The sequence below is a fragment of the Stenella coeruleoalba genome, assembly GCF_951394435.1.
Source record: "Stenella coeruleoalba genome assembly, chromosome: 12".
NCBI lineage: Eukaryota > Metazoa > Chordata > Mammalia > Artiodactyla > Delphinidae > Stenella > Stenella coeruleoalba.
The window spans coordinates 88,691,002-88,711,290 of record NC_137158.1 but is presented as its reverse complement, the minus strand read 5'-3'; the positions used below and the strand labels follow the sequence as shown (position 1 = coordinate 88,711,290).

The 20,289-nt window shown below is 62.0% G+C and overlaps 1 protein-coding gene across 1 annotated transcript; it reads left to right on the top strand.

The window, feature by feature from the left end:
• Window positions 1–3,697: 3,697 nt before the first annotated feature.
• FRMD1 (FERM domain containing 1) lies at window positions 3,698–17,924 on the top strand (the record flags this gene model as incomplete). Its single annotated transcript, XM_079939716.1, has 10 exons — window positions 3,698–3,766; window positions 7,971–8,061; window positions 13,278–13,357; window positions 13,652–13,728; window positions 14,654–14,840; window positions 14,943–15,098; window positions 15,385–15,450; window positions 15,714–15,782; window positions 16,358–16,532; window positions 17,060–17,924. The coding sequence occupies 10 exons, from the start codon at window positions 3,698–3,700 to the stop codon at window positions 17,641–17,643; spliced, it is 1,554 nt and encodes a 517-aa protein (XP_079795842.1). The 3' UTR covers window positions 17,644–17,924.
• Window positions 17,925–20,289: the final 2,365 nt, after the last annotated feature.

Sequence of the window (20,289 nt, the reverse complement as noted above, 5' to 3'; positions counted from 1 at the left end):
AACTGATTCATCTGTACCATTTTTCTAGGCTCCACATATATGAGTTAATATACAATTTTTGTTTTTCTCTTTCTGACTTACTTCACTCTGTATGACAGCCTCTAGCTCCATCCACGTCTCTACAAATGACCCAATTTTGTTCCTTTTTATGGCTGAGTAGTATTCCATTGTATATACGTACCACATCTTCTTTATCCATTCATCTGTCAATGGGCATTTAGGTTACTTCCATGACCTGGCTATTGTAAATAGAGCTGCAATGAACATTGGGGTGCATGTGTCTTTTTGAATTACGGTTTTCTCTGGGTATATGCCCAGTAGTAGGATTGCTGGGTCATATGGTAATTTTATTTTTAGTTTTTCAAGGAACCTCCATACTGTTCTCCATAGTGGCTGTATCAATTTACATTCCCACCAACAGTGCAAGAGGGTTCCCTTTTCTCCACACCCTCTCCAGCATTTGCTGTTTGTAGATTTTCTGATGATGCCCATTCTAACTGGTGTGAGGTGATACCTCATTGTAGTTTTGATCTGCATTTCTCTAATAATTAGTGATGTTGAGCAGCTTTTCATGTGCTTCTTGGCCATCTGTATATCTTCTTTGGAGAAATGTCTATTTAGATCTTCTGCCCATTTTTGGATTGGGTTGTTTGTTTTTTTAATGTTGAGCTGAGCTGCATGAGCTGTTTATATATTTTGGAGATTAACCCTTTGTCCGTTGATTCGTTTGCAAATATTTTCTCCCATTCTGAGGGTTGTCTTCTCATCTTGTTTATAGTTTCCTTTGCTGTGCAAAAGCTTTTAAGTTTCATTAGGTCCCATTTGTTTATTTTTGTTTTTATTTCCATTACTCTAGGAGGTGGGTCAAAAAAGATCTTGCTGTGATTTATGTCATACAGTGTTCTGCCTATGTTTTCCTCTAAGAGTTTTATAGTGTCCAGTCTTACATTTAGGTCTATAATCCATTTTGAGTTTGTTTTTGTGTATGGTGTTAGGGAGTGTTCTAATTTCATTCTTTTACATGTAGCTGTCCAGTTTTCCCAGCACCACTTATTGAAGAGACTGTCTTTTCTCCATTGTATATCCTTGACTCCTTTGTCATAGATTAGTTGATCATAGGTGTGTGGGTTTATGTCTGTGCTTTCTATCCTGTTCCACTGATCTATATTTCTGTTTTTGTGCCAGTACCATACTGTCTGGATTACTGTAGCTTTGTAGTATAGTCTGAAGTCAGGGAGCCTGATTCCTCCAGCTCCGTTTTTTTCCCTCAAGATTGCTTTGGCTCTTCAGGGTCTTTTGTGTCTCCATACAAATTTTAAGATTTTTTGTTCTAGTTCTGTAAAAAATGCCAGTGGTAGTTTGATAGGGATTGCATTGAATAGATTGCTTTGGGTAGTATAGTCATTTTCACAGTATTGATTCTTCCAATCCAAAAACATAGTATATCTCTCCATCTGTTTGTGTCATCTTTGATTTCTTTCATCAGTGTCTTATAGTTTTCTGAGTATAGGTCTTTTACCTCCTTAGGTAGGTTTATTCCTAGGTATTTTATTCTTTTTGTTGCAATGGTGAATGGGAATGTTTCCTTAATTTCTCTTTCTGATCTTTCATTGTTAGTGTATAGGAATGCAAGAGATTTCTGTGCATTAATTTTGTATCCTGCTACTCTACCAAATACATTGATTAGCTCTAGTCGTTTTCTGGTGGCATCGTTAGGATTCTCTATGTATAGTGTCATGTCATCTGCAAACAGTGACAGTTTTACTTCTTTTTTTCCAATTTGTATTCCTTTTACTTGTTTTTCTTCTCTGGTTGCCATGGCTAGAACTTCCAAAACTATGTTGAATAAGAGTGGTGAGAGTGGACAACCTTGTCTTGCTCCTGATCTTAAAGGAAATGCTTTCAGTTTTTCACCATTGAGAATGATGTTGGCTGAAGACCCGAGTGTTTGAAGTGTGTTTATCTCACTCCCACCTTCCTGAGAAGCGAGAGGACAGGGGTCCCTGACTGGTGGGAGCGGGCCCCGGGGCACCTGGTGCAGACCCTCTGCAGCCCCTCCGGGAAGTGCACCCACTGCCCTGATACCTGATACATGATTCAAGGTGGAGCATTTATCAACAAGAAGCAGCCTTTCTTTTCCTTTTCGTCACTGGAGGTGTTTGGAGCTCCTTTGCCAACTGTCACCTATGACACAGCCAGCACCGAACAGGCAAGTGAGGCACCGTCACCCAGCGCTGGTCAGAGGAGCACAGCTGGGATGGAGCATCTCGCCCGTGGATCATTGAATGCCCAGCGGGGGCTGACGTCCGTCCCCGACACCTTCCTCGGGAGAAGCCCCACTTCCGTGTCCCTCCGTCCACCACCTCGGGGTTCCTCTGTGTGTGTGTGTGTGTGTGTGTGTGTGTGTGCCCACGCTTCCTGCAGCTGCCCGGTCACCTCACGTCCTCCCTGTTTGCTCCTTATAGCAGGAGCGCCAGGGACCTCTCGTCAGTGGGTCACAGGACATCTCGGCCAGTGAATCGAGCAACCAGGGTGCACGTGCAGGGGATCACGGGATACAGCATCTGTTTTCAGGCTCTTTGGCCATTTTAAAAATCATTAAGTTGCCGGTAAAAAGGACACACACATCTCGGAAGAGAATAATTTTGCATTCACCCTGGAGAGAAAAAGATAGGGCGGCAGCCTCTTCAGATTCACGTGTGACCCGTACAGCTGGGCGGGAATCACAGGCAGATAGAGCCAGCAAGAGGTTTCCTTCTCTCTATTGTGTTCCCCACCTTCCAGCCCCATAGGGCCAGACGTAGGGACAGCGGGAACCGAATTCCTTAGGACCTGCCCAGCTGCCCCTCGAGGAGCTTCCTGTGTTTGTCAAATAAAAGCCCCTTGGAGTCCCTCTCAAAGAGGGACAGCTCGGGACCCTTCCAGGCTCACCCCGTAACAGAAACACGGGGGTACCAGCCGGCCTGTGGGAGCAGAAACCGCGTTCAGGGGGCTACAGGGGCCCCGCCCTTTAACACTGCTCTTCCCCGCGGGTCAGAGCTCACGAGCTCAGCAGGTCACCGGCTCAGGGCCCGGCAGGAGGCTGTGACCTCGGCCCGAAGGGATCAGAGCGGGCCTTCAGGGAGACCTTGTTTGGGGACCAGTGTCCGCTACCTCATCTGCTACCTCGGGATTCGTTTCCAGACGCGAGCGGCAGGGGCTGTAGTGGGGACCGGGCGTGCCCAGTGCTCGCGGTGCCCCTCCAGTGCCCGCCACGGCAGCCCTGGGTCCGGGGTCTGTGCCACGGGCCTCGGGTGGCCCTACTCTCGGTCCCTGAAACGGAGAAGGCGGTACGTGGGGGAGTTGGCTTAGCTGCAGCCGGCAGTGCCAGCCTGGCGCGTTGTTTATTTGCATTCCAATCAACCTGCACGTAGCCGGCTACTTAGGACCCTGGACCTTGGCCCGGCTCCACTGCGGGCGGTTTCCCAGCCAGGAGCTCAGCAGGGTGCCTGTCCCCAGGGAGCCCGGAGCTGGGTGAGTCTGGGGGCGCAGGGCCGCACCTGTGTCCGGCCGGTGGAAGAGGGCCCACGCGTGGTGACACACGGTCCTGTGCCTCCGGTGCCGCGCCCCTGACGAGCTCTCTCCCGCAGGGCGGATGGAGGGCTCCTGGTCCTGAGACCCCATGTGCGGCTGGCGGAAGTGGCCCTGGGACGGCGAGATGCCCTCGGAGCGCAGGGACGTCCTGGTGCTACTCCCCACGCGGGAACGGCTGCGGCTGGCTGTGGGGGTGAGCGCGGAGGAGGGCCGGGTGGGCGACAGCGGGGGGCAGCAGGGGCCAGGGGTGAGCCAGGCCATGTGTGTGGGGTGGCCGTGGGGGTGAGCGCGGAGGAGGGCCGGCGGGCGACAGCGGGGGGCAGCAGGGGCCACGGGGTGAGCCAGGCCATGTGTGTGGGGTGGCTGTGGGGGTGAGCGCAGAGGAGGGCCGGGTGGGCGACAGCGGGGGGCAGCAGGGGCCACGGGGTGAGCCAGGCCATGTGTGAGGGGTGGCCGTGGGGACCACATGGGGCCAGTGTGCCGGCGGGCCTGCCCCCTGGGACCGCACTGTGTTCTAATCACACCACTGCCCCCCAGCTTAGAGAAACGGACGCTGGCTCTGGCCACCTTTACACAGTGTGTGTCCCTCTCGGTCTGCAGCCCCCGGCTGTGGCCCAGGCCAGACACAGTCCGCAGCGTCCGGCGCCTGCGTGGGCAGATGTTGTTCCGAGGGGCCCATCCCTTCTGGAGCCTCTTCCCGTGCCCCGGGCGGGGGTGGATCTGAGGGCAGCTGCGTCCTCGGCCTGGAATAAACACTAAAGCTGCTGAGGGAGCCAGATTCAGACCTGGCAGATGGGAGTCAGGCCGCCCACACCTTGTCTGCGGGTGACCGTGAGGTCCTGCCTGGAGGGGCGAGGCCGCGGGTCTGTCCTCCCAAGAAGGTTGCTCCCGCCTTCCCTGGGAAGGGCAGCCCCGAAGCGCTGGGCTGGGGGCAGCGGAGCAGGGGTTCGCTCGACAGTGTCCGTGAGAGACCCTGCTTGGCCTCCACCTGATGGCCACGTGCCTCAGGTTGTCCTTTCAGGGGAGATGTGAGCTGTCGCTTAGGCGTCCGTGGCTTCACTCCACACGCAGGATGGCACGCAGGCGCAGGTGCAGGACGGAGGCTCTCTTTAGGAAGCGTGTGACTCCTGCAAGCTCCCACCAGACAGTGCAGCTGTTTGAAGTCAGAGCCATTAGCTAAGAAGCTCGTCACCGAGGTGGCGTGTGCCCGGCTTTGAATGCCACCTCGTCTGTGAGGACCAGTGCAGCCCTGGGGACGAAGCTCGCCTCTACCGCCTTCCCCAGGCCCCCGGCCACCCCGGGACAGCGGCTGCCACGCAGACGTCTTCAGGGCGCCCCGCAGGCCCGCCCCGCCTGCCCCTCCCTCCCTGTGAAGGAGCGCCCAGAACGAGAGAGGGGCTGCGCGCTGGCCCCGCACAGGGACTCCCAGCCCCGCAGAGACCCTCCCCGACGGGACCTCCCGGGGAGCGGGGGTACGGTGAGCCGGGGAGGGGAGCCCCCGTCTCTGTACAGCAGCTGTAGGGGTGCGTGGGGCCTGGCCTGAGCACAAACACCCGCGGGGACACACCAGACGAGCCAGCCGTGCTGTGGGTCCGCTGCTGTGCCCCACGGCAACTCAGAGCCTGCACCGCGGGCTGCCTGCGCCCCAGCTCCGGCCCTCGGGACACGGGGCGTCTAGTGGGTCCGTGCAGGGCCAGGTCACTTCCAGCCGGGATTTTGACGTCTTTCCACCTCATTCCAGTTGCCCGAGAGAAAGTGAAGTGGCCTGAGCCCTCCGGTGCCAGGCGGTCTCTGGAGCTCGGTTGTAGTGGCCCTTCCGGGCGTGTCTGAGCTGAGGTCGAGGTCTCTCTTCCCCATCGCGGCCCGGAGCAGCTCCTCCTGCGCTAACTGGTGCCCCCACGTGTCCGGCTCTGCCCCCTCCCTTAGCCCTCTCCACGCGCAGCCGGGGCCCTGCCCCCCGCTGGTCTGATCTCACAGACGGGAAACTGAGGCCCAGGGTTGGCGAGCACTTGGTGCCGAGCTGGGGCTGCAGCCCGGGCCGCCTGGTTCCAGAGCCTGTCTGCGTTCTCGCTGTAGGTGTAGCCCCCCGCCCGCAGGGGAGCAGAGCCAGGGGGGCGGGGGGCGGGTGCTCTGGAGCCCCAGGCCCCTTCTTGGAGGCACGCCGGGGAGGGGTCAGCCCTCCCATTTGGCCCGTGAAGGGAGTGTTCCTGATAGACGTTGCTGACTGTGAGAAATAAGTTCCTGTTTCTGCATCTCCTTTCTGGGAACGCGGGGTGCAGGGTGCGAGGGCGACGGAGAACTCGGGAAGCTAACGTCCACGTGGAAATGTCTATCTCATGTGTTCGGCCATCGCGGACGCTCGGGCTGTCTAGGGCCCAATCAGAGGAAGACGGAATCTCTGTGTCTGTCTTTCCTTCCTACTCTCACCTTGTCTGCCTGTCTTAGTTGAGTTGAGAGGCAACGGAAAGCGCCCATAAAGTGGGCGGGCCCCTGGGGGAGGGCGTAACCTCACTGAAGGATGACTGTGGTTTGTGAAACGCGGCACTTGAAGTGGGAGGGGTCTGGCGAAGAGCGCTGGACCCTGCGGGGCTGGTTTGGGGCTGCCTTTGGGAGGGGGCGGAAGGGGTCTGAAATGCCCCACGGCTCCCGGGAATGTCTTGCCTGTGTCCTGGGAATTTCTCCTCTGCTCAGGGACATACTTCTGTACTGGAGTCAAGGTCCCCAAGCCTCGGCGTCCCCATCCAGCGATGAGATGCTGGAGCTGATCGATGGGCTTCCCGGGGGTTCGCTGTGTCCTTAGAGGTGCCTTATGCCACGGGGAGGGTGAAGCAAGGGGACCTGGGGCGGGGTGGGGGAGGGGAGGTCCTGGGGCATTGGCCCTGCCCTATGTGAGCCTGGTTCCTCGGTGAAATTCACGGGAAGGTCTTCCTGAAGGACCGTGCAGCCGGAGCAGAGCTGAACCCTCTAGAAGGAGACGTGGATCCTGGCTGCGACGGGGCCCACGGAGCCAGCCTCCAGTGCCCGTGGCCTCGCCCTCCTGGCCCTGCCACGCGGAGCCCAGAGGAAGTTACTTCCGGGGTGTGCGCACTGGGCTAGCAGTGAGGGAGGAGCCCGTATTTAACTGGACCGCGTGCGTCTTCACACCAAGCATCAGGAAGCCATGGGCTGGGAAGCCTTGCTGCGAATACGCGTCACCGTCATCGCGGGCGGAGGGATTGTCCCTCACCAGATCAGACGGACGATGACAAGGCCGGCCTCCCGGGCACTGACCACTAAGAAGTGGGACTCCCCGAGTCACAGGAGCTCCGCCCGTCCCCAGGAAGCCTGCGACCAGCGTCCTCAGGCTGCCCGGCCGTCGCACTCCAGCCCCTCAGCTGCCCCCGGTAAATGGGTCTCCGTTCGGTGAACCCGAGCCTCCACCAGCCGGCCTCACACACACGGACACGGGCGCCAGACGGCAACGTAGGTCTGTGGGGACCAATCACCGGCCCAGGAAGCACAGAGGACAGAGGACCAGACCCACCAGGGAGCTGTGTCGGCCACGGGATAAAGGGCCTGTGTGCCCAACGAATCAACGGCGGGGAAGGTCCCGGGGTGGGGCCTTCCCTGAGTCTGGATTCAAATCAACAAAGCACGAAAACGCTGACGTTTGTGAGACAACCGGAAATTTGAACGTGTGGGACGGCTGCTATAAAGATGTTGTTAACGTTTTAGGTTACGAAGCATTTGTGGATAATGGAGAGCCGACTGGCTAAGAGTTGTGGTGAGGGCGAGAGCCCGCCCTTCCGTGTACACACACCGACGCGAGAGAGACCTCACTCGTGCAGGCGTGGACGCACACCCAGGACTGGGGCCGCGTGGGAGCAGGGAGGGGCAGGGAGGTGACGGCGCTGGGGCTCGGCCTGGGCCCTGCAGCCCGGCAGGAGGTCCCTGTGGGGCAGGACGGCTGCTGTGGCAGAACTAGGCCGTGGGGAGACATGGGCCTCCCCTGCAGCACACGCCCCTTTCAGGGGTGCCCAGACGCCAGCCCGGCTTTCAGGAGTCGCCTAGCGATGCTGGCTTCGGGTGAGGAGAGAGCCCAGTGGGGTTCCTGGGGGCACGGAGCCTCCCACACCCCGTCCTTGGAGGGAGCAGCCTCCTGTCCTGGGGTTGGGCACGCCGCCCCTGCCCTCGTGAGGGTCCCACCCTCTCACAGGCGGCCTGCTGTGTTGGGGGGACTTCTAGCCGTCAGCCTGGGGAGTGACCAGGGACCCCGAGCCCTGACCCTGCTGAGCGGGAAGTCCGCTGAGCCAGACCCCCTGCCCACCAGCCCGGCTCGGTGGACCCTCCTCTGGACCCCCGCCTCTTCCAGAGGTCGCCCTGCTCAGCGCCCTGAGCACCTCCGATCTCTATCGCAGGTGCAGGCTGCCGGGCACGAGCTCTTCCAGCAGGTGTGCGACCTGGCCGGCATCAGAGAAGCCCACTTCTTTGGCCTCAGTGTGATAAGAAGTAAGCAAGCGTCGCCCGACGACCCTGGGCCCCCCGGGCCCCTCCCAGGGCAGGGAGGGCGGGTGCTTGGGGCTGAGTCTGAAGGAGACCCCAGGCCTCCGCCTGGTGCCGCCTGGTGCCCACGTGTTCCGAGGGCACCAGCGTGTCTGGGCGATTCCCCCTCGCTGCACCGGAGCACAGGCGCGTGCACTCATGCGCACACGTGCAGATATTTACATAGTTGCACATTCACACATGCACACTCAGGCACACACACATGTTCAAGTATTCACGCGCACACGAGTACACAAACACACATAACCACACTCGTGCACTGTCTCACACATTTACATACTCAACACATTCACACGCGCGCACTCACGTACTCACACGCGTGCTGGCACGCTCATACCCTCACACACTTATTCACACCTACAGGCACACACTCACACGTATTTACACGCTGTCACACGGGTGCACACATGCACACACACACATATACACTTGCACACTCCCCTCCTCTGGAGAGAAAAGGTGAGCAGGCTGGAAGCTTGCTTTCTGGAAGCCCTGGGCCCTGCTGGTGTGCAGGGCCCAGTTCAGAGCCGGGGGTCAGATGGAGCTCCCGTGGACCCCTGGTGTGAGGAGGGGCAGTGCTGGCAGACGAGGTGGGGCGGCCGCCTTGTCCCCCCGTCCCAGGCTCCCTCCAGGCCCCCAGGCTGAGTGGACGAGCACAGGGCAGAGCAGGGGAGCTTGACCCTCCTCCTGGATCCCCCAGCCTGTGCACCCCAGGCAGGCGTCCAGGTGGGGGCCGAGTGAGATGGGGAGACCCCACGGGGACATGGGCTCTGAGGACCCGGCCTCTCCCTCGGCGGTCCGTGCAGCGTGTCCTGCAGACTCGTGAGCATTTCTCCGAGGGAAACAATCCTGCGGTGGCCCCCACGTGGTGACCCAGGCCTTCGTCCCACGTGGGCTCCCTCGGCCCCAGCCGCAGCTTGGGCCGCCTGACCTCTCCGGGCCCCGAGCACAGCGGTGGAGGCCCCAGGCTTGTCACTGGTGCGACTCCCGTCCCCGCCAGGCTCTCTTTGGAGCTTGTAATTTCGTCTCAGCGTGACTGAGAGCCGAGCCCTGGGACTTCTGGTGGCCAAGTGCCTAGGGACTTGGGGGGCGGGTGGGGGGCGCGGACCAAGCAGGGAAGAGAAGGAGGATGAGGTGGGGTCACTGGTCAAGGTCCCCATGGGAATTCCTGCCCTTAGACCTGGCCGTGCGCCCCCTGGCGTGGACTTGGGGTGTCCCGTGTGGGACCCCCAGGCTGGCCCGGGGGAGGTGGTAGAGCTCAGGACAACCGCCTTTTCTCCTGTCAGGAAATCGCTCCCCAGTTCCGGGTCCCGGACAGAATCGGGGATATCGGTGAGACGGTGCTGCAGGCAAGAGGCCCGGCGCCCAGCATGGGGTTCATGTCCTGGAGTAGCAGCTTTGGGTTAAATTTTAATATTAGTGGACTTTTCCCGGTTTGCAGGGAAAGCTCAGTTAATGGGTAGCTTTGCCCCAGTTTACGCTTCCGTCCAGAATCGCCATCTTAGCCGTTGGCCGCGGCCGCCTTGTGCCTGGCCCTCGCAGACAACCAATCAGGACGCGAGCGTTTCTAAGAAGCTTGGTTTGTTTGGGGGAGGGGAGGGTTGCCAGTGCCCATTCCTCGACAAGTCTGTCGTCTTGTTCTGGAAGTTTCCCGCTTCATGGAAATGAAGTCCCCATCGTTCCAGAGAGGGTCCTGGTGGGCCTGGTGGAGGCTGAGCGGGGGGCTGGGGTAGATGGCGGGACCGCTCACTTCGCGGCACAGGCCTCGTGGCGTAGGACCGGGCACACGCGGGCAGTAAAGCAGAGAGAGGGCACGCACACGCGTGGTGACTTCGTGCGGGGACTCGTTGAGACCCGGAGCCCTGGGGGGAGGGGGTCACAGGCTCTGGGGGGCCCCGACCCCTGGGACGCGGTGGTTGGGTTCAGGGGTACCTCTTCCTCCTGAGCTTTGTCACTTGGGAGCCCGGGCCTCTGGAGCATCTGGAGGTGGCTTAGCTGAGGGCGTGTGCCACTCCGGGCCTCTCTGGTCCAGGACAGCCGCCAGCTCTTGGGTCCCCCCGCCAGGGCGTGAGGTGCAGTGCCGCCACCACCTGACCCTCCGAGGCCCCGCTGGGGTCTGGGTGTGGGACGTGCAGGCGGGCTCAGACTCAGTGGGTGGGCACGTTGGGGGCTCCAGACGCGGAGTGAGGATGGACCTGAAGCCCGGCCACCGGCAGTAAAGCAATCGAGGGACGTCGGGAGAGGGGTGGCGGGCTGGCCGCCGGAGCAAGGAGGTCTCAGAGGGAGAAGCAGGAGGCCAGTGGCGTTCACAGGCCCACCCCAGTCTCCCTCTGCCCAGGACGGCGGGCCGCGCAGCCAGCCCCCCGTCCGGCAGGTAGCCCTGCAGGATAGAAGAGAGACGCAACGCTCATTTTACTGAAACAGTACTTTGAGGATTTTCCGACATCCCTGGAAGTAGAGACAACAGCAGCAGTTGCCAACCTTTTGCCAAACCTGCTCCATTGAACCCGGAATGTTCTGCTGATTATTTAAAATAAATCCCAGGCTTCGTGATATTCCATCCCTAAATACTCTTTACGCATCTCTTGAAAGAGAATATTTTCTTAAATAGCCACAATGCCATTTGTACACCCAACAGAATTAACAATTTCTTGATATTATTATTTTATTTTTTTTATTTATTTATTTTTTTTTTTTTTGCGGTACGCGGGCCTCTCACTGCTGTGGCCTCTCCCGGTGCGGAGCACAGGCTCCGGACGCGCAGGCTCAGCGGCCATGGCTCACGGGCCCAGCCGCTCCGCAGCATGTGGGATCCTCCCGGACCAGGGCACGAACCCGCATCCCCTGCGTCGGCAGGCGGACTCTCAACCACTGTGCCACCAGGGAAGCCCCTCTTGATATTATTTAATATTCGCTTGATATTTAAATTTCCCAGTTGTTTCAGAAATGTCTGTTTATAGCTGCTTTGTAAGAATAAGGACCCAAATAGCATCCCCGCGTTGTGTTTTGTCACCTGGTCCCTAAACCTCTTAGGATCAGAACCAGCCTCTGCGCAGCCTGCACGGCCTCAGGTAACAGAGGCCTCAGACCAGGTGGCGTAAACGACAGAAACCTGTTTTCTCGCAGTCCGGAGGCTAGAGGTCTGAGATCCCAGGGTCAGTGGGGCCGTTCCTCCTGAGGCCTCTCCCCTCGGCGTGTACTTGGCCATCTTCTCCCCTTGAACTCACGTGGCCAGCCCTCTGTGCAGATCTGTGTCTGAGCGCCTCTTGTTATGTGGACCCCAGTCCCGCCGGATCAGGATCCACCCTAATGACCTCATTTTAACTTAAGCACCTCTTAGAAGGCCCAGCTCTAAATACAGTCACGTTGTGAGGCCCTGGGGGTTTGGGCTCCAACATAAGAATTTGGGGACACATGCGGCTCCTGACACCCCTCCCCTTTTTCATGCCAGTGGCTCGCTGAGGCCGGTGCGTCCACTGTCCCACTGGCAGCCCCACACTCTAGGACCCCGTTTCCTCCCAGCATCACCTAAATTGGCTCTCACCCCACACTTCCCTGTCCCGGAAGTTGGTGGGACAGCCCAGTCACTCCACTCAGCCTTCTGGGTGGGACAGCATCACACGTACCGCAGGGCTGGCCCTGGGCGTGTCCGTCACCGGACGCCACGTCTGGGCCCTACTTCTAGTGGTGCGAGATTGGCCCATGGGTTCAGGTGGGCAGTGCTGGAAGCCCACGTCCAGCGGGTGGGCTGCAGCTGGGGGGCTAGTGGGCGACTTTGAGAGCACATTCGATCCGTTTCTAGCGCCTTTGTCGTCTAGGTTAGTGATGCTGTCGGGACTTTTCTTCTGGAGCTTGAACTTAAGCCGAAGGTGGTTTGTTTCTTTCTGTTCTTTATCATGAACTTGGCGGGGAGCTTGGAAGGAGCAGGCAGGTGATTTGGATAATCACATGCGGAAAAGGACCCTCGCAGCCCTTGCAAGTGGGGCTTGGCTTTTCACACCTGTTCCCACGTGCAGGCTCCTTCGACAGAACCCCGATCCTTTAACAGCGCCGCCAAGGTCAGACGGCACGCCATGGCTAAGCCTGTGGGCTCCAACCACCCTGGGGGAGCCTCCCAGCCACAGAGGATGGTCTAGATGAATGAAAAGCAGTGCTTGCTCAGAGCAGAGGTGGGCACGCTTCCTGTACAGGGCCAGGTAGTGAGTGTCTCTGGCTTTGGAGCACGAACGCAGCTACAGACGTTATGTAGCAGAGGAGCCCGGCTGTGCTCTGCGTGGCCCAGGGCCCTCCTTTGCTGACCCCGGGCTTCGAGGGTCCTTGGCCTGGGGACCCCTACCAGGGTTTTATTAGCCGTGTGACTGGCGTGCTTCCAAGCCTCTACAAGGCCCGGTTTCCTCCTCTGCAAAGTGAGCAGAGATAACAGCCGAGGTGTTGAGGATGCGGGGGTTGGCTCAGGGTCCCAAGCCCAGAGCCTGCACGCGGCAGGCACACCCCGTCCTGAGGCGGGGGCTGCTGAGTGGTGTGGCGGGCCCCGCCCTGGTCCCCTGGCACCGCCCCGTCTATACCCTGGAAGGCTGCCTCGTAGAGCTGGGAGGGGTCAGGCTGTCCTGCTGTCCTCAGAGAGGGGCCTGCAGGTGGCGCAGTCGAGGCCCTGAGAGTCACGGGTTCTGGAGCTGAGCCTGACAGTAACGGAGGGAGGCCGGCCCGCCCCACGCTTCTCTCTAGAATAATCTCATTTTTCTCCAGCTCACAAAGGAAACACGTGGTCGTAATAGTCCAAAAACACAGAGCGTAGAATTTGGAAAGAAGGGTCCCACGACCATTCCCAGCATTACCACGTTAATGTGACTTGACTTGAAGTTGGGGAGCTTGGTCCCAGGTTTACAGGCCTTTCCAGTTTCGAAGGACTCGGTCTACAGCTGGGAGAGGGGCTGTTGGGAGGAAGACCCTTCCGGACGGTCACGCTCCCGGCAAGGACCAGCTCCAGTGCCGTCGCGCTGTCAGTGTCTAAAGATTCCGCACTTTGGAAAACCACCCGGTAAAGCCTGGACGTCAGGAGACACGCTCCTCAGCCTGCCACCCCAAGGAGGCCACCGCGTGTGACTGCTCGCACACGGGCCCCTCCCAGCACGCTCTGCTCCAGGCCCTGCTTCTCTCTGTAGACAGCGAGCACGTCTTCATGGATCTGGAGCAGAAGCTCAGCAAATACTTCTCAAAGGACTGGAAGAGAGAAAGGCATAGAGTGAGCTAAACTGCCAGGCGGGGGAGGGCAGGGTGGAGGGGCCCGGGAGGCCCAGCTGCTGGCCCCCGCCCCAGGTCCCGGCGCGGAGTCTGCCGGGAGCAGGGAAGCCAGCCCCGTGGGTGCAGGTGCAACGCCCTCCAGTGTTCTGGACATTTGCCCCGCAGTACAGACCTGAGCTGTGGCCTCCGGCTGGGTCTGAAGCAATGCAGATGGTGCTCCCTCCTGAGCACCAGCCGGGGTCAGCCCCCTCCCCCCAGGTCTCAGCACCGCCTTCTCTCACCCTTCCAGCCCCAGGGAAGCGGCAGGCCCGGGGCCCCCTTCGTGGCCTTCCTCAGGGTGCAGTACTACGTGGAAAACGGAAGGCTTATCAGGTAAAGTCGCTCGCTGGTTCTCTGGCACGTTCCCGGAAGGGTGACCACCTGTCAGGATGCGGTATCGCTGTTGCTTGGGGGGCAGAGGCGCAGCCATTCTTTTTAATTAACCAACATGTAAAGACTAGGGCAGAAACAAGAGTGTTTCGAACACAGGTATTTTATGCCCTAGGGTGGGGTTTCCCAGGTGTGTGCTGGAGGGTCTGCGGATTCCTCTGTAAGCGGGGCCTCCTCCTGCTCTGGTCTGCGCGCCCAGCTGCTGGTGCCCGTCCGGGTGGGAAAGGGCCCCAGGCTGGCACACCTGCAGGGCCTCCTTCTGAGTTCCTGGGCCTACTTTCCCGAGAGAACCCCACCAGAGCATGTGGGAAAATACAGATGCTGGGGCGCCCCCAGAGCGGGGGCGGGTAAGCGGGGCCCGTGTCCCAGGAGCCCCCTGAGCAGGTGCAAGTGGGCCGGGGTCCCCACAAGCCTCCCCAGGCAGAGAGCTGGTGGGGGGGAAGGTTCTGGAAAAGTCTCGGAGGGGCGAACAGGCAGGTTGCGGGGAGGGAGCGTGGCTGCCCCGTGCTGTGGGGCCAGTCGCTGGTGGTAGTGTTAGAAGATCTGAACTTGTTCTTCCCAGGGGCCCTGCTCCCTGTGTGTGTTGGGAAATTAGCAGAAGAAAGGGGCCTGTCTCTTAGGAGGCGGCTATAAACCAGGTCGGCCAGTCCTGGGTCCCAGGAGCCCTGCCCAAAGTCAGGCTCACCTGGCTTCTCAGCAGCAGGGGGGCGGCAGCACGTCCACCTGTACCTCCCCCGCTGCGGGGCCCTGAGGGTCCTGGGGCCCTGGGGCAACGAGACGGGGCGTGGCGGGCGGGGGGCGGTGACGGGCGGGGTGGGAGGCCGCGGGCGGCAGGGGGACGGCGCTCCCGAGCCCGCTCGCCCGCCAGCGACAGGACGGCCAGGCACCTGTACTACTGCCACCTGAAGGAGCGGGTGCTGCGGTCCCAGTGCGCCCACCGGGAGGAGGCCTACTTTCTGCTGGCGGCCTACGGGCTGCAGGCCGACCTGGGCAATTTCCGCGAGCCAGCACACTCGGGCCGCTACTTTGAGCCGCAGGCCTACTTCCCGCAGTGGGTGAGGCCCCTCTCTCCATCCTGGCCGCCACCCCCAGGGGCGGGGGGGACCCGGGCTGGAGGGGGAGCAGGCTGGACAGATGGCTGGCGGCTCCCTCCTCAGATCATCACCAAGAGGGGCAGCGCCTACATCCTCAGGCACGCGCCCACCCTGCACCGTGAGCAGGGGGGCCTGAGCCCCAAGGAGGCCGCGCTGCGCTTCATCCGGGAGGCCTGCCGGCTGGAGGACGTGCCCGTCCATTTCTTCAGGCTGTACAAGGTCCAGCTGCGGGGACGCCGGGTGGGGGAGGGCGGCTCAGGCCTGGGACGCACCTCCCCAAGGGTCCACAGGGCGGCCGGGACCCCGACCCAGGACAGGAGGGACAGAGTCCCCACGGCTGTCCTAGGGCCGGGACCCCCAGCCAGCATCAGAGGGGAAATGGGAGGAGGCCCGGGGACCCCACCTCAGCCCTCAGGCACCCCTGGTCCACCAGCGAGGGTCTGCGAGGGGGGCCACAACCCCAGGCCAGGGGCTCTAGACCTTGCCAACGTCTGTGTCCTCTTAGGATAAGAAGGAGGACCGACCTACCATTGTCCTGGGACTGACCCTCAGAGGGGTGCAGGTCTATCAGGTGACCGGCAGGGGCCCTCCTCCCCCTCCCCTCCCCCTCCCCCTCCTCCCCTCCCCTCCCCCTCCCCTCCCCTCCCCCTCCTCCCCTCCCCCTCCTCCCCTCCCCCTCCACCCCTCCCCCTCCACCCCTCCCCTCCCTCCCCTCCCCATCCCCTCCCCATCCCCCTCCTCTTTCTCCTTAACGGCCCCTCCCCTCCCCCACGGGGGCTGGTCTTGCTGCTTCCCTCTGGCTGGCCCTGTGCACGCGGCCCTGCTGTCTTGCAGGAGGTGAACCGCGCTCCGCAGCTGCTCTACGACTTCCCCTGGCGCCACATCGGGAAGCTGGCCTTTCTGGTGCGTGTCTGATGGGGTCGGGGCTGGGGTCGGGGGTGTCTTAGCCCCCAGGAGCCCAGAGGAGCCTGGCAGACGCTTGTCCTTCGGGACGTTGACCAGGCATGTCAGGGCCCACGAGGTGCAGGCACAGCCCGAGGCCTGGGGAGTGTCCCGCGTGGAGACGGCCCCGCCCCCTGGAAGTGCCCTTCTGCCGGGCTGGGTGTCCTGGCTCTCGTCACCAGGAGGACTTCTGGCTCCTGGGTGGGGACAATAAAGGGGGGCGAGGAGGAGGCCGCAGACGCGCTCCATCCAGACACCCTGGGCCGGGCCTGGCGCTGGGCGGGTGGCAGGGACGGTGGGTCCTGGGTGCAGGCTGAACTCGAGGGCCCAACACGGCCGTGGGCCCACAGGGTCCACCTCCCCCGGCCCAGCGCGGTGGGCGCCGGGTCACAGCTGCCCTGAGGCCCCTCCCCCACCCGCACCCCCAGGAGAAATCTGGTGGCAGGACAGAAACAGGGGAGCCCCCAGCAGAGGGCCTGGCTGATGCCGTCCTCTGGCTTTCTTGGTATGTCACATCGCGTCTCTTCTCTGCTCAGGGCAAGAGGTTTGAGCTCTGGCCGGACGGGCTGCCCGCGGCCCGGAAGCTGGTGTACCGCACGGGCTGTTCCTGGCGCTCCCGCCACCTGCTGCACCTGCTCAGTAGCAGCCACCAGCTGCACCTGACCCTGCAGCCCGCGCTGCAGCGGCTGCGGCAGCTGGAGGAGGCCCAAGGTGGGGCCGTCCCCTCCGCGCCCACCCCTCCTCTGCGGTCTAGGTCGGACGCTGGGCGCGGCAGCCCGCGTCGCACCCTGTTTTCCCAGAGGGGGGCTTGGCAAGGGGGTGGTGGAGACCCCACTCCTCCAGCTCTCCTGGGGCCTGATTCTAAAGATGGGGGCCGGGGGGAAGCGAGGCAAGGGCTGCAGTAACCCCCACGCGGTTCCTGGAGGCCCTGGCGATGCACGCGTGTGTGTGAGCGTGGAGTGCCCGTGTGCACATGTGTGCACACCTGCTTGCGGGGGCTGCTTGGGGCCCCTCGCCCTGAGACCTGGGAGCCCTAGGGCCGTGAGCACACGGGCAAGTGTTAGGAGCTTACCGGCTGCCTGGGCTGTGACAGCGGACACTCGGGGCCCTGACCTCTGGGTGGCAGTTCCCTCCCCCGACTCTGCATCTTCCTGGGCCTGGCGGTGGGCTGCACCCCTGGGCCTCTGTCGGCCACCTGCGGCTCCGTCTCCAGCGCTCCTCCCCCTCCCCCCGCACAGAGAAGAAGTGCTACCGGGAGTCCTGCGTCAGCGACGTGCTAGAGCTGGACCTGGACCTGGACCTGGCCAGCAGGGCGTCCCCCGGCTCCCCTGGCAGCGGGGACAATAGGGACGGAGGCTGGCGTCCCCCGCACCGCCTCTCGCTCCTCTCGTCTGGCAGCCACTGCAGCTCCCGCTCGTCGGGCATCGAGGCCGACTCCCAGCTGGCGGAGCCCGCGGAGCCCGGGGAGATGTCGGTGGATGAGCCCATCGTCGGGGCTGCCGCGCTCCACGGGGAGGAGCCGCCCAGCAGCTCCAGGACCAGCCAGAGCAGCCATGGCACAGTTGGTGGTGGCAGAGGTGGGCCTGAGGGCGACACCCGGGACCAGGGGGAAGGTGAGTGTGTTGCTTGGCTAGATGCCGGCTGGGTCATCGCTGTGGGTGCCGGGAGAGGCTGGGGTGCTCGTCACCCTGATTCTGGGGACCTTGTTACACAGGGGCCCCTCCACCACAGGGCCTGGGAGCAGAGAAGGGAGGACAGGGCCCTCCCTGCAAGACGCGGTGGGTGGTGGTCCTTCAATCCCCCTGCAGCTGGTAACTCCTAGGGAGCCTGGCCTGGCCAGCGTCCCTCATGTAAGATCCCATCGGAAAGCATTCAGCCACGTTTCTCTCTTGCTACCCACGGGGTCAGTAGAAGTCACATGACAGTCGGCCACTTATGAGCCATTCTAGGACCAAGCACCCACCCGGCTTAGCAAGAGCTCCTTGTCCCCAGGGATGCCTCCGCAGTAGGTCTGGGAGTGGGGGCCCTGAAGTGGTTCCTTGTCACCCCAGCAAGGTTACGCAGGCTCTGCTATTCCCTGAGCACCTGCAGCGTCTTTGAGAGTGGATGCAATGGGTAATCGTGGGGACCAGCCTCAGGGCCTGGCCACCCAGGTCCACCTAGAGTCACCCAAGGTTATGCAGGGACACCCAGCATCACCCACGTCCACCCAGAGTCATTCAGGGTCACCTAAGGTCACCCAGAGTCATTCAGGGTCACCCAGTGCTACCCAGGGTCACCTAGAGTCACCCAAGATCACCTAGGGCCAATCAGAGTCATTCAGGGTCACCTAAGGTCACCCAGAATCATTCAGGATCACCCAGTGCTACCCAGGGTCGCCTAGAGTCACCCAAGATCACCTAGGGCCAACCAGAGTCATTCAGGGTTACCCAAGGTCAGCCAAGATCACACAGTGTCAGGTGGTTTTGGTCAACCTGCCGTGTCCACCTTTACATTCTGAGCGATAAAGGACAGATCGGTCTCCATCTCTGAGGTTTTGCCCAAGTGTGTGGTCTGCAATCTGGAATGAGCAATAATAATGATAAGATGCTGTTTGCCCAGTAAGCACCTGCTTTGATTAGACATCAGAGCACTTGGACAACTAAAGCAGCCCAGTGCGGAAGGACAGGGCAGTGTGAGCTGGGAGCGGGGGGCAGGGAGTGGGTGGGGTCCTGGGGGACCATGCAGGGAGAAGGCTGGGATAGGCGGAGACCACCTAAGGGGAGGAGCCCAGGTCGCCCACAGAAACCATCGCTCCTCGAAAGGGCTCCGACACCTCACGTGGAGAAGACACGTGATAGTCTGGGGTTCCAGATGACCTGCAGGGAGGAGGCCAAGGTCACAGCCCACCTCTCTGTGACCCCGAGGCCTGAGAGGAGGGGTGCGGGAACCATAGAGGCACCCAGTCTCATCTCAGAGTTTGGGGCCCTGGGGTGGGCTGCCCTCTGCAGGGAGCAGGCGGGTGTCCCCGGGCCCTGCTCACGTGTCCTCGCCCTCCTCGCAGCCTCTCCCCAGCAGCCCTTGGCCGCGGTGCGGGTCACACTGGTGAGCACGACGGGCCCGAGCGCTGAGGCCCTGCACCAGGTAGGTCCCCACGTGGGCCAGGCGGTCTCTCCCTGTTCTGCATCACGCCTCGTCAGGTCAGGGGCCCTAGGCCCGCCCGAGGGTCCCCGGGAGACTCGTCTGGCAGTGGGGGACCGGTGAGGCTTTAGGGAGGGAGGCGGGTCGGGAGCTGGGTCCTCTGCGTCTGAGAGCTGAGAGTTCGGCCTGCCGTGCGGTGCGGCCCCCGGCCCCGCCCCCTTCCCAGGCGGTGGGCGGTGTGAACAAGGCCCGCACAGCTCGGGCCCCAGGAGTGCGGGGCTCTGGGGGGCTGCGCCCCGGCCCCCAGGAGCAGGAGGGGGGCCAAAGCCAGTGGCCCTGGGAGGTGGGGCAGAGGAAGCGGGGGCTGGAGGCGCCGGGCCTTGCTTAGGGCGGACCTGGGGGAGCCGCAGTGGGCGGGTGGTGACCCTGGAAAGAGAGTGAATGTTAGGGTGCGATTTGACTCAGAGGGAGGCGGGCGGGCGGGGGCCCGGCAGGAGGTGGGAGTTCAGCGGGGGCGGGGGCGGGAGGGGGAGAGAAGGGAGGGGAGGGTGAGGCGGCTGCAGGACGGCCTCCTGGTCTCTCCCTGCAGGTGCCGGAGGCCCGGGCAGCAGCCGGCCCCGCGGCCCCGCACAGCCGCAGCGTGGACGACGCGCGCCCCGCCCCGCGTCCCGCCCCGCGCCGCGCCCCGCGCCCCGCCCCGCGCAGCTGCCCCCTCCGCCGCGCGCTGGACCCCGGGCCGAGGAGGTCCGTGAACTCCCGCTCCCTGGACCTGCTCGGAGAAGACCACCACCCTGAGGAGTTTGTGGTGTAGACGCCTCGGGGCTCCACTTCACCCCCGCAGGGCCCCGTCCGCGCCGCACGGCTCCGCCCACTTGGGACTCTGTCCCTGCAGCGCCGCTCCATCCACGCGGGGCTCCGTCCATCTCTCCATCCACGTCTCGCCGGCCCTCTCTGCCCTGGAGGCTCCCACCTACCACCGCCAGGCTGAACGGGGCCTCTGGCACCGCCCCTTTTACCTGGCGGCTTTGCACCTTCACCTGTCTGAGGGGTGGAGCCAGCTCTGTCAGGCCTGGAGGTGCCCACGAGGTCTCACTTTCCCTGCTGCTCGGACTATGGCCGGTCCGAGCATCTTCCGAGGTCCGCGGCTCCAGTCTCTGCGCAGTGGCGCGTGGGCCGCGCTGCCTCTAACGCTCGAGGGAAGGTGTCTCAGCTCAGGGGTCCCCAACCGCCTGGCCGGGGCCTGTTTGGGGCCGGGCCGCACAGCATGCCCTCCGGAGCTCGCATTACCGCCTGAACCATCATTCCCCCCACCCCCACCCGCCACCCCGCCTGTGGAAAGATTGTCTTC